Genomic DNA, 12,863 nt, shown 5'->3' with positions numbered 1-12,863 from the left:
AACAAGCACACCCGTGCGGAAGCACTTGGACGATCTGAGTAGATCACGTACTGACTAGAGAAGCAGCGCCTCCAATCTTCATGCAAAGGAACAAACCACGATGGGTTTTCAATCACGGACACAGAATTTGGCCGCCGCAACACATGGCGATTTTCTGGTATTTCTTAAGTCTCAAAACATTGTCTGCCGATACAAGGGCGACACCCAGCCTTTTATATGGTCGCACCAGCTAGGGCTAAGCCCGTTTCCTACAAAACGTGTAAAATCAACCTGACAAACCGTGATAGACTCGAAACGAAACTAAAGCCTGGGCTTCCTTATGCATCGGACAAACCTGGCACTAGTACTAATCAAAAACTCTTTAGAAAAAGAAACAAGACACGTGAACGTAACCTCAGCACTACTATGCTTGAATAAGATAATACTACTAGTATTTTGAGATTGGATTCAAGTAAGTTTCACTTGAATTTTGCCCACCGTAATATACTTGCATGGTGTTCGGAAAGTGGGCTTCACTTCTTCCTCCGACACTATTTGCATCTTCGTTGTGCGAATCTGATCTTGTATGCCTTTTCTGGTAACAAGTTGTTCTTTAATTTCTCGACGCTTGGCAGGTATAGTATACTTCTTCAACGAGGAATCAGTAGTTTTAGGCAGTGCCACATCATCTTCTGCGAGGGGAGTCTCTCACTCTCAACTCTTTTACTTTGTTATTGCTTTGCTTGCATATATTATTTTTATCTTGTTTGCATTTTATATCGAAAATCCAAAAAAAAAATTAGTATAGCTTTTATTTATGTTGCTTGCACTATTTTTATTAAATGGCTACTCCTTAGAATACTAAGTTGTGTGATTTTACTAGCACCAACAACAATGATTTTATTTGCACACCCATTGCTCCACACCTGCTAGAAGCGACTTTTTATGAGATTAAGCCTGCCTTGTTGAACCTTGTTATGAAAGAGCAATTTTCTGGTGTTAGTACTGATGATGCTGCTTCTCACCTTAACAATTTTGTTGAGCTATGTGAGATGCAAAAATCTAAGGATGTAGATGGTGATATTATTAAGTTGAAATTGTTTCCTTTCTAATTAAGAGGTAGAGCTAAGGAGAGGTTTCTATCTTTGCCTAGAAATAGTATTGATTCTTGGGTTAAATGCAAAGATGATTTTATTGGAAAATATTATCCTCCTGCTAAAATTATATCTTTGAGAAGTGATATTATGAAATTTAGACAATTTGATACTGAGCATGTTGCCCAAACTAATGAAATCTTTGGTTAAATTTTTTCCCACTCATGGACTGACTACTTCGATGATTATTCAAACTTTCTATGCAAGACTAAATTTTTCTTCAAGTAACTTATTGGATTCAGCTGCTGGAGGCACTTTTATGTCTATGATCCTTGGGGCGGCTACAAAACTTCTGGAGAATATGATGGTATTCCTTCTGAGCCTAGTCGTTAGATTTGCTGTTAGCCAACTAATCCGAAATTCAAATACATGTGCAATGAATTATATGTAGAGTTGTTGGTTTTGCAAAAAAAAAAATGATTTTTTTGCAACCGTGAAAGCAATTAGGGGTTGTTCTTGCAATTTCTTCGCCTTCCCTGGTGCCGGCACAAGGCCGCCTCCTTCCTGCCCGCGCGAGCCGCGAGCGCGTGATCTGATGTGCTCGAAGCGAGGGTCACTCGCCGCGGTTTCCTCTGTACGCGACTGTGCTGCACCGGGCACTGTTGCTACGCTCGCTCCGGGCCTGTGCCGTGCCCTGCGCCCCGTGTAGTACGTGTAGGCCCTTGTTTTGGCTAAATGGACGTCGCCTTCAGCTAAAAGCAAGGCCTGCACCACCATCGAAACGGAGCAAGCAGTGGGTGGGCCTAGCTCGTGTCTGATGGCCGTAGGACCATGCCATATTGCCATGCCCCGATGCTCGCAGACTTCCGGCTCGCGATTGAGCCTTGATCCGATTCACCAACTCCCTTGTTATGCGCAACACGCACTTAGCGTTGGTGGCATCATCTTTGTTTCGGACCGACCTTTGGTAGTTCAGAATCTAGCCAGCGCAGATGTACTGTGTCTGCAGAAAAACAAACTGTAAGAAATTTTGGCTGCTGTGATATGCACATGCTCTCCAGGAGTAGCCAGGCACGCTCTCATAATTAAGCCTGCACTGCTTGTTAGCCACTTAGTAGCCATGAATCGGAGAAAGCCACTTACCTCTTCATTTTGCCAAAGATATCTCAATTTCTGTCAAGAATGTTCTTGCCACCGAAGAGACTCCATCTATCTTTCATTTGCCTTTGTCCACTCAAGGTATGGATGAATATCAGCAGTTCCTTTTCCATTATACAAGAAACACAACTTTTTTTGGACAAAGATAAATGGTCATTGACTGCTGCAGTCCAGGATATAGAGTCTCATCTATGTATAAGGATCTGATGAAGCAAGGGCATGTGTTACCTATCATTTCTTGGCTATGGAAGAGTTGCTGTCAGGAGAAGCATAAAGTATTTTTTGGCTGCTCTTTCATAACAGACTGAATACTAGGGCCATGTTGCAAAGAAAGAGGTTCTTCTTGCCAGATTACACATGTATTATGTGTAATGGCTCTGCTTTGAAAACAAGAGATCAATTGTTCTTTTCTTGTCCTTTTGCAGTAAGTTGTTGGCAATATTTATGTCCTAGATGGGCTCCAACACCGACTGATGGGCATATAGTGATGCAAGATGTGGTTCAGAGCTTAAAATCCAAAATTCAGCAGCCTTTTTTCATGGACATTATCATGCTGATTTCTTGGTCAATTTGGACGATTCGAAATGACTTTGTTTTCAAAGGAATCACTTCAAATCTCTATCGCTGCAGACATAAGTTCAAAGAGGAGTTGGCATTGCTGGTTCATAAAGCCTGAAACCGGAGAAAGCCAAGACGCAGGCACTGAAGTGACTCTGGCCAATGCAACCGTACTGAAAGCTCTGCTTCCATTTTAAGCAGGTGTGCTACTGTGGTAAATATCGTAAGCGTAAACAGTGAGAACGGCACATGCTGTGTACGTGCCTGTGTCATCATCTCTGATGACTAGACACAAAAAGAAAAGCTGTCGTAGTAGAACTGTTTGCGTCGAAATAATGGTGGTGCCACTGCTTGCTCCACGGGAGACCAAATCACCGAACTATTTATGGCTACAAAGTGCTAGGGTTCAAGATTACTACTACCGTGAGTCAAAACCTTGCTTCAAATTACCGCTTCGTGAGCGACCGATCTCTCGTGTTTTGGCGGCATAGGTTGCGTTGTGAGAGCAGCCAGGAAAGGCGACCGGGAGGAGGCGGCGGCAACAAACCTCATCTAGAGTTCCGTTTTTCTTGTCAGCGGCGTAGTCGGTCTCCTCCGTCTAGGGTAGTGTTGGGGTCATGGACGTGTGACGGACCATGGCCCTTCGTCGGCGTTAGTTTTAACTATTTAAGCTGTTTCTTAGTGTATTTTATTTTTTAACACGTGAGGCAACGGCTACATCATGAAATCAGAAGAAAGGTCTAGCACTAGACGGAGGGTACGTGGAGTTATGTATCCGGTAGATCTCCCGGAATCCGTTCGATTTTCATGTTCGCTGCTATGGTTTCATGTCAGTCTATTCTGATCTAGGGTTGTCATTGTTAGCGATACTTGATAGTATGGTGTGCTGGTTCTTTGGGAGCTTAGAACGATGTGTCTACTACACCAAGCTTTGTCATGCTCCGGTGTTAAAGAGACGAGGACGGTGGCATGCATTTGGCTCGTGTTAGTGTCTGTCGTCATCGCTTGGTGGTCCGAGTAGGGATCGAGCCAACAGGGAGCAAATTGGGCCATGGCCTTGGCCGCCCTCATTGTGATTTTTAATGAAAAAAAACTGGTTAATATGTATATTTGACTTGCAATTTGCTAAATTTACTTGTATGTCCCCCTCCAATAAATTTTACAAGCAATTGACCCCCTTGTGATAATTTCCTGACTCCGTCCCTAGGTTCGAGTATATATTTGTGATTTCTATTGCTTTTAGGGTTATTTGCACTACTGTTAATGATTATTAATTGATCATTCGAATTTTCGTAAAAATGAAAAAGGAAACCAGATTTTTTTTCCTAAACATAAATACAGATTGCATTTGACACGAAGAAAATTAACCCCCGTGGTATACCAATAATTGGATCGGATGGGCAGGGCAGGTATTGGCATTCGTGGCCAACACATGGTGCTGCCGCCCGCCGTGCGGCGATCCGCGCGGTAGAGGAACGTAGGGCGCGCAAGCGCATTTGCTACCGACCTACCGTTGTTCTTGTTGGGTTGCGGATGTGACCATTCCTCTTGGACGCATCCAACGGGACCGAACAAACAGCAACAGTGATCGATCGCACTGCCATCCAATCTCACGCTCCTTTTGCCTCCCCCATGGCTGGCCTAGTACTCTACTATCACGCAATTATTATACAGTGCCAATACAGAGAAAGGAGTAGTGCTACTGTGTTTCGTTAGAATCAAGCAATTCGATCCGGAAACGGCGGCGGGCAGGACTCCGGCGATCTCGCCGGCGTAGCCACGGAGGACGAGGGCGCGGTACGTGAGAAACTCGATCGATATCCCTGAATTGATTAGACGTACGCCGGGGCAAGAATCAGGGTAGACGGGGCAGCAAGGGGGAGCGGGGCCGCGGAAAGGCACGCCGGCCGTTCCCCGTCGCGTTCCATGGCGGTGCGTGCGTGCCTGCCCCGCTGCCACCATCATCCGACGATGTCGCAGCCGTGCACCGACGCCGCATCATTGCCGTCGATCTCCACGTAAAGACGGGGGACTGAGCCGAGACTCCGAGAGAGACACATCATCATCAACAACAAAAACAATCATCATGGCATGGGGCCTCGCTCGATCACCCAGCGGATTATCCGACATTAGAGCATCTCCAATCGCGTCCCCCAAACCGTCCCCCAAACCGCGCCGGATCGAGCGTTTGGGGACGTGTTCGCTCGTGCTGCGTTTGGGGACGTCGCTCCCTAGCCGCGTCCCCAAACGCCGCCCCCAAACATTTAAAATAATTTTTCTCGCATTTTTATTTCAATTTCCACAAACTAATACATAATTTGGAACGTGGTTTACACGAAAACACAGTTTGGAACATGGTTTTCCACAAACTAATAGATAGTTTGAACCATGATGGACACAAATATAAAATATTGCAAAGAAACTAAACCTAACTAGGCCGTGCATCGAAGGTTTCGTGTGTTCGCTGCTAAGAAAGAACACTCGAGGGCACACCCGATCAACTAAACCTGGAAAATCCAGCGGGAGGATGGTGCCCTTGTTGGTTCTACCGATGAGGCGAACGAGCGGAAACCTCCGTGCACGTATTCGCTGCGAAGAAACAACACTCATTCGGTCGTCCTCCTCGTCGGTGCCGTCGTCGTCCCCGTCGACGTGGTAGTCCGGAGGCGGCGCCTCTCGTCGAAGACCTTGACGCTCATGTCCCCGTGTTGCCGAAGTAGGAGAACACGAGGATGAAGCCGGCTTCGAGGCTGTGGTGGCGCGCGAACTTCTCCCGGCCGATGTTGAGGTACATCTTGCCGCGCGTCTCGTAGATCGCCTTGACGATCCACCGGCGATGGCCGCACGAATGCTCCCGCGGATGCATCGTGCGCGGGCGTACGCCGCCGACGTACTCGGCGAAGGAGTCCGGCGGCCTCGCGGATGCCGCGCGGGTCGCCCTTGAGGACATGGACGAACTCGAACGGGACGTCCGGCTCCACGTCCATCTCCGACGATGAAGACGACGGCGTGGGAGAGCGACGGCGAGCGTTCAGGCTGTGCCGCGGCCACGACCACGACCACGACCACGACCACGGCCGCGGCCGCGAGGTCGGCCTCCGCCTCTACCAGACATAGCGTCGAGTCTTGTTGAGAGATGGTGGCGGCTAGGGTTTGGGAGAGAGGCGCTAGGGTTTGTGTGTGAGAGGGACGATGAGAGGCGCCCCTTTTATAAGCCGGAGGGAGGCGGAGGAGCGGTGGCGCTCATTAACGCCGGCACGCGGAGCTAGGCGCGACGGGACGCGTCGGCTGCGCCCTCTCGCGGAAGCTGCACCGTCGGCTGCGCGCCGATAACTTCCGTCGCGAGGTAGGCGACGGTTAGGTTTAAATTATTGTGCCGCCGACGGGTCGGCCCCGCCACTCCCCGCTTCGCTTTTCGTTGTGTCCGGCGTCCCCGGTACGTCCCCTGTGGGACGGGGACGGGCTCGGGCGCCGGACACCGTATCGGGCGCGCCGGACAAAAATGGGCTTTGGGGGACGCGGCTGGAACGCTTTTTTTGTCCGGCGCGCCCTAAATCGCTTTGGGGGACGGTTTGGGGGACGCGACTGGAGATGCTCTTAGTTAGCCAGTCTTTCTCGAGTACTGATAGCGCTGATCTGATCCGATGCTGAGGCTTGGCGTTATGGCATCTCCAACGCATTTCGGACGCTCAAAAGTTGTCGCGAGGCCGTCCGTTTGCATCGCCCCACGAACATATTTTTTCCGCTCGTCCGTTTGCGTCTGGGTGTGCTCCAACCGGGGCGACCTATTTTTTTGAATTGCAACATAGTTAAAAACATTCAAAGTAGTACATAAAAATGCATAAAAACTATACAAACTAGACCTGTAGGCCTAAACTACTTGCTTCCTGACAGGTTGGCACCATCGTTGCGTCGCTCTGTCGCCTGCTTCTCCGCCGCCTCCCACGCGGCCGCTATGGCTCGGTGCGCCGCCGCGTCCTCTTGCAGGCACTGCTCCAGCTTCGCGTTGGCGGCGTCGTCCTTGAGCGTCTTGAAAGACTCGACGAGGGTCCTCTGCTCCGCCGCCTTCTCCTCCGGCGTCGGCGCATCAGAGTCATCGGAGGACCAAGATATCTCCGAGTCGGAGTCTTCTGCTGCAGCGGCGGCCGCCAGCCTGCGCTGTTCCAGCTCGGCGTCCAACGCCGCGTGGCTCGCCAGCTCCTACTGTGCTTCCTTCTCCGCTTCAGCAAGAGCCGCGGCGTCCCTGACCGGGTGGAGGAGGTCGGTGTTGTCTTCCGAGTCGAACTCCTCGGAGGAGCTCGAGGCCGGAGGAGGTGGAGTGGGAGGTGGAGGTGGAGGCGCGGCAGCCTGGCCGCGTCCGGCACTGCTCATGGTGGATCTGCTTGAGAGGAAGCGGCGGCTAGGGTTTTTAGTGGGGAGGAGATGAGATGCTCGCGCCCCTGTATATATAGGTCGGAGGCAGGGCGACGGCCGCGCCACGCGTGACATCGCCATACTACGTGCGCAGAGGTAGGCGACGGCCGCGCGCCAGGCATCGCCATTTACGCGGCCGCAGACTGCCGAAGCGACGCCTCGGCCGCGATGCGACGGAGAAGACGCATCGACGCTGCGTCACTGCCAGGCGGGCCCGACGAAATGTCCGCCAGACGCGAGCGGACACTTTCCGCGTCCGCCGAGCGTCCGCCAGAGACGGATCCTAGGCGCATATTTGGGCCAGGTTTGCGTCTCCGCGGACGGCCCGATCACTTTGCGTCGCCCCGCTGAAGGTGGTGCCAGATGCATTTCCGGTCACGGTGGACGAAAACGGTCGCTAAGCGACCGTTTGCGTCGCGCCGCTGGAGATATGCCCTTACGCGAAGGACGAAGCATCTGCTAACCACAAACTGAACTGGTTCTGAATCTCTCTCCACCTGTAGTGTAACGCACGCACCCTTTGACATTGTGCCACCAGGCTGCCAACACAGGAAGCGATAAGCAAAACTACTTCGATCGTGAAACAAAGTCAAAAGCAAGATTCAATCGAATGCTTTGGCCGCGCAAAAGCGCTTTTCAGATGATTATCATTTCCATGTCAGAGGGGAGAAAAGTGCTTTTCTTCTTCAGCAATTCTAGTAGTATCAGATCTGGATGCAAAGACCAGCCCACTTCAGATGCCTGCACACGAACAGGGAAGCGCTTTAAAGCATCCACAGCAAAGATCAGATTCTCACGTACGCTGGATCGGATAACAAAGGCACTTGACACTTAAAATGGCTACTACATTGCACAAGGAAGGAGGATCAAAAGCACTAGAGTACCTGAACTGGCTACAGAATCCTACATTAAAGCAGCAAACCGAAAAACAATCAAACGGGAAACCGGACACCCACCACCAAGCCAATCAAGCTTGACTATGTACAGCACAAGGAAGTCTCTTAACATAACACCCCCTACATTCAGACCTAAGTTTGCACGATCGAAGAAGAAGCTCGCATACTTTCGCGACCAACGGTGATGCCCTGGAACTTGGATGATCAATCAGATGCTGATGAGATCTGGAGTACGCGGCGACTCCGAGCTTGGGTGCTGCTGCTGATCTTTGACGTCGCCGGTTGGTGCTTCACTGGAGCTGGTTGGAGGGTCGGACGCAGAACCTTCATCAGAATGCGGAAGCTCCTCCTCTCCAGGGTTGCCAGCTGGCTTGGGGAGCTCGCTGAGGATCTGCACCACCTCACGCATCGTCGGGCGCTGCACGCTCTGCTCCTCGATGCACAGCAGGGCAACGTAGAAGACATGGATGACTTGGTGCAGCGGCACCGTCGACAGCCTCGGGTCCAGGATCTTCATCACCTGCTCCTTGTTCGAGTCCGTCATCATCTTCACCCACTGGACGATGTCCACGCCGTCGCCAAATTCCCCCACGGGTTTCCGCCCGGTGACGAGCTCCAGAAGGACGACACCAAAGCTGTAGACGTCACTCTTCTCGTCGACCTTGAGGGTGTATGCGTATTCTGGACAGCCACAGATGAGAAGGTAATTCCCAGTTAGAAAGTAATACTACATGGATGCTCTTTGGCAGCTACAGAAATATCAAGTTGGAGATACAGAATTGAAGTAATCAAATATTCCTTTATGTAAATTACAACATTCCATTATGGGATGCGATGGTAGCCATACAAAGAGTCCAAGACTAATTGTTGGTTAATTATTTAGTACATGCTGAGGTGGTTCTAGGACTTGTTAGATAATATCTAAATTTAACAACTTCATCTTGATAGCAATTTACAATATTATACTTGGGAAAGAACTTTACCAGTGTCCATAAGTGTTCAAACTTCAAACACTCATAACAGTACTACATGTCTACAATTAAGTAGTAACAGTAAACAGTAGCATGAAGTGAGCTTATGAGTTATGACATACAGTTCAATAACCTTATGAAATACGCTGGTAGCGATAGTACAAAGAGCCCAAGGCATTCAGTTGTTGGTTAATTATTTAGTACATGCTGAGGTGGTTTTAAAAGACATTAGGTTTAGAGATGTAATTCAAGACTTGTCAGATAGTATCTGAATTTAACAACTTCATCTTGATGGCAGTTTACAAGATTATAATTGGGAAAGAACTTTGGCAGTGTCAGTAAGCGTACGAACACCCATAACAGTACTACATGTCTGCATTTAAGTACTAACAGTAAACAGTAGCATGAAGTGTGCTTATGAGTTATGATATACAGTTCTATAACCTACCTATGTTTTAAGCATCCAGTATTTATCATCTCATAATCTTAAGAATAGTCAGACTGAATCTTATTAAAAACGAGGGCATGCTGTAATACCTGGAGCGATGTAGCCATATGAACCAGCAATGGCAGACATGCATTCAGATGCACCGGTATCCTGCAGGAATTTCGCCAGCCCAAAGTCGGCCACATGAGCTTCAAAGTCAGAATCCAGGAGAATATTGTTTGATTTGACATCACGATGAAGAATCAGCGGTGAACAATCATGGTGCAGGTAGCACAGCCCCTTGGCAGCCTCAACAGCAATCTTGTACCGAGTATCCCAAAGCAGGTGCTCGCCCTTCTTGCCATGGAGAAGCTCCCCAAGACTGCCATTCGGCATATACTCATACACCAGCAGGTTAGTCTCATTGTTTGAGCAGAAGCCTAGCAGGCGCACGATATGGCGATGACGAATCCTCCCAAGTGTCTGTATCTCCGCCGAGAACCCATGATCATGTGACGAGCCACGAACCATTGCCGGGAGCCTCTTCACGGCCACATGGTCACCATTGGGCATTGATCCCTTGTACACAGTTCCTGCCCCGCCTTTGCCAATAATGTTCTCCTCCTTCAGGGAATCAAGCACATCGTCGCAGGTGAAATCAAGGCGCTGGAATGCAGTGAGTTTCCACAGACGAGCATCACTGGCTTTCTTCAACGACCGCGCCTTCAGGATTGCCAGGGTAGCAAATACAATGGAGAAAGCAAGCAAGGCTAGCACAATGAGCAGCTTGATACCATTAGACAGCCCTCCATGGCCATGGGTGGTGTGACCAGTATCAGCAATGCCAGGGCGGCATGGACCAAGGTACGGTCCACACAGGCTTGGATTGCCAACGAAAGATGTGGCATTGAAGTAGCTGAACTGGCCGGTCGCTGGAACAAGCCCGGACAAGTTGTTGTATGAGAAGTCGACCGCCGTCAGGCTCTGCATTGTGGCGATGGACGGAGGTATCTCCCCATCAAGATGGTTTCTGGACAAGTTGAGGTAGTTCAGTATCCGCATTCCAGAGATGGCCGGGGGTATCTTCCCTGAGAGATTGTTCCGGCTCATGTCCAGGTAAGTGAGCAGCCGGCATTTCCCAATCTCCGGCGGCACACCTCCCTCGATGGCATTGCTGCTAAGGTCAGCCTTGGAGAGCTGCTGCAGCCGGCCGATCTCAGCAGGCATCACACCGGAGAACAAGTTGCGGTCGAGAAGCAGCTTCTGAACACCAGAGAAGTTCCCAATGGATGCCGGCAATGGCCCGGTGAGCTGATTGTTGGACAGGTTGATCTCCCCCAGATTAGGCGCGGCGACGCCAACCACGGCAGGGAACTCGCCGGTGAGCAGGTTATCCTGCAGCTCGACCTGCGTGAGCTTCTGCAGCTCGAAGAGCCCCTTGGGAATGGAGCCGTTGAGGAAGTTCTCCCCGAGACGGATACGGCTCAGGGACTTGCACTGGCCGAGCGAGTCCGGGATGGCGCCGAACAAGGAGTTGCCGAGGGCGATGAGCGTGTGCAGCTTGCCGCCGGCGCAGAGCTCCGGCGGCAGCGTGCTGGTGAGCCGGTTGGAGGAGAGGTCGACGAGCTGGAGCCGGCCGTTGCGGCCGAGGCGGCGCGGCACGCCGCCGGTGAAGTTGTTCTCCCACAGCTGCAGCACCTCGAGGCTGGGCAGGTCGCCGACGAAGTCCGGGATGTCGCCGCGCAGCCTGTTCCGGAACAGGTTGAGCAGCGTCATGTTCTTGAGGTCGGCGAAGGTGGCCGGTATCTCGCCGCTGAGCGCGTTGTTGGACAGGTCGAGGGAGCTGAGGGTCTTAAGGTTGCCCAGCTCGGACGGGATGGGCCCGGCGAGGCCGTTCACCTGGAGGAAGAGCGTGTCGAGCTTCTGCAGCCTGCCGAGCTGGGGAGGAATCGGCCCGGAGAGGCCGCAGTTGGCGGCGTCGAGGCGGACGAGGTCGGTGAGGTTGCCCAGCTCGGGCGGGAGGCCGCCGGAGTAGCTGTTGTAGTAGCCGATGTAGAGCTCGCGGAGGCTGGTGAGGTTGCCGAGCTGCGGCGGAATCTTGCCGGAGAGCTCGTTGCCGGAGACGGCGAGGTACTGCAAGCGGCTCCAGCGGCCGTAGTCCGGGGGGATCTCGCCGGAGAAGAAGTTGCCGCCGAGGTGGAGGTGGCGGAGCAGCGGCATGCGAGTGACCTCGGCGGGGAGCGGGCTGGTGAGGTTGTTGTTGTAGAGGTCGAGCACGCGGAGGCCGCGGAGGCGCGCGAGGGCGGGCGGGAGGGAGCCGTTGAAGGCGTTGTTGGAGAGGTTGAGGTGGGTGAGGAAGCGGAGGTGGCCGAGGGACGCCGGGACGGGGCCGGACAGGGCGTTGGCGGCGGCGTCGAGGCGGAGGAGGCCGCTGAGGCGGGAGAGCGCCGGCGGGAGCGCGCCGGAGAGGTTGAGGCCGGAGACGTCGAGGCCGACGACGGTGCCCCGGGTGCCGCACGTCACGCCGGCCCACGCGCAGTGGGCGGTGCTCGTCGCGTTTGGCGGCGGCGGCGGCGTCCAGGACGCGAGGCCGCCGGTGGGGTCGGAAAGCGCCGCCTTTGCCGCGAGCAGCGCGTCCGCGTCGCCATCGGCCGCGCCGAGGTGGGATGCGAGCAGGAGGAGGAGGAGCGCGGGGAGGAGGCGGAGATGCATTGGGGTTCCGTCAATCGGCGGCGGGGATGAGAAGGGCTCACACTCCCGGTCGCGGCGAGGGAGAGTGGAGACAAGGAGAGTGTGCGATGAAAGTGGAAGGGCGTGGTACTCTGGGTTTGTGATGTGGGTGTCGAGCACGAGGTGTGCAGGGGGCTGGTGAACAATGTTGGTTTTCTTTTGTTTCGTTTGGGGAGGCGTGGTGTGTGGTTTTCCTTTCCTTTTGGGGGATTGGGTCCGTTTTATAATGTCATCTTGGGTGGGCTGTTTGACGGAATGGTTAGTGTCAATTTGTTTCCTCTTTTTATTTTAGTGCTGTGGTTACTTGTTTAACCATGAAATTCATCTGGTTCGAGAATTTGTCTCTACTGTGCACTCTTGGAAGCATTACTCCTATTTTTTCGAAAGATTCAAATTAAATCCCATGCTATATCTTGAACAAAATTATTGTTACAAGAATTCTACTCAAACTTATGTGGATTCAAGTTATCCAATTTTCCCCGTCAAAAAAAAAGAAGTTATCCAATTTTCAAAATCAGCATATAATAATTTTACAAACTAGCACGGTGGCTATTCACAAATGTGAGGGAAACATATTTATCGTGTCACACATATGAGTTTATCAACATTTTAATTGTCTAGTCCAATATTTTATAGT

General features: G+C 51.6%; 1 protein-coding gene across 1 annotated transcript; it reads right to left on the bottom strand.

The window, feature by feature from the left end:
* Nucleotides 1–8,026: 8,026 nt before the first annotated feature.
* Nucleotides 8,027–12,231, bottom strand: LOC124704424 (leucine-rich repeat receptor-like serine/threonine-protein kinase BAM1). The gene is made up of 2 exons (XM_047236679.1): nt 9,607–12,231; nt 8,027–8,779 (listed from the first exon to the last, which is right to left on the bottom strand). The coding sequence occupies exons 1-2, from the start codon at nt 12,206–12,208 to the stop codon at nt 8,307–8,309; spliced, it is 3,075 nt and encodes a 1,024-aa protein (XP_047092635.1). The 5' UTR covers nt 12,209–12,231; the 3' UTR covers nt 8,027–8,306.
* Nucleotides 12,232–12,863: the final 632 nt, after the last annotated feature.

This window comes from Lolium rigidum, chromosome 3, assembly GCF_022539505.1.
Source record: "Lolium rigidum isolate FL_2022 chromosome 3, APGP_CSIRO_Lrig_0.1, whole genome shotgun sequence".
Lineage (NCBI taxonomy): Eukaryota > Viridiplantae > Streptophyta > Magnoliopsida > Poales > Poaceae > Lolium > Lolium rigidum.
The sequence above is the reverse complement of the archived record's forward strand: the minus strand, read 5'-3'. Positions and strand labels throughout refer to the sequence as shown.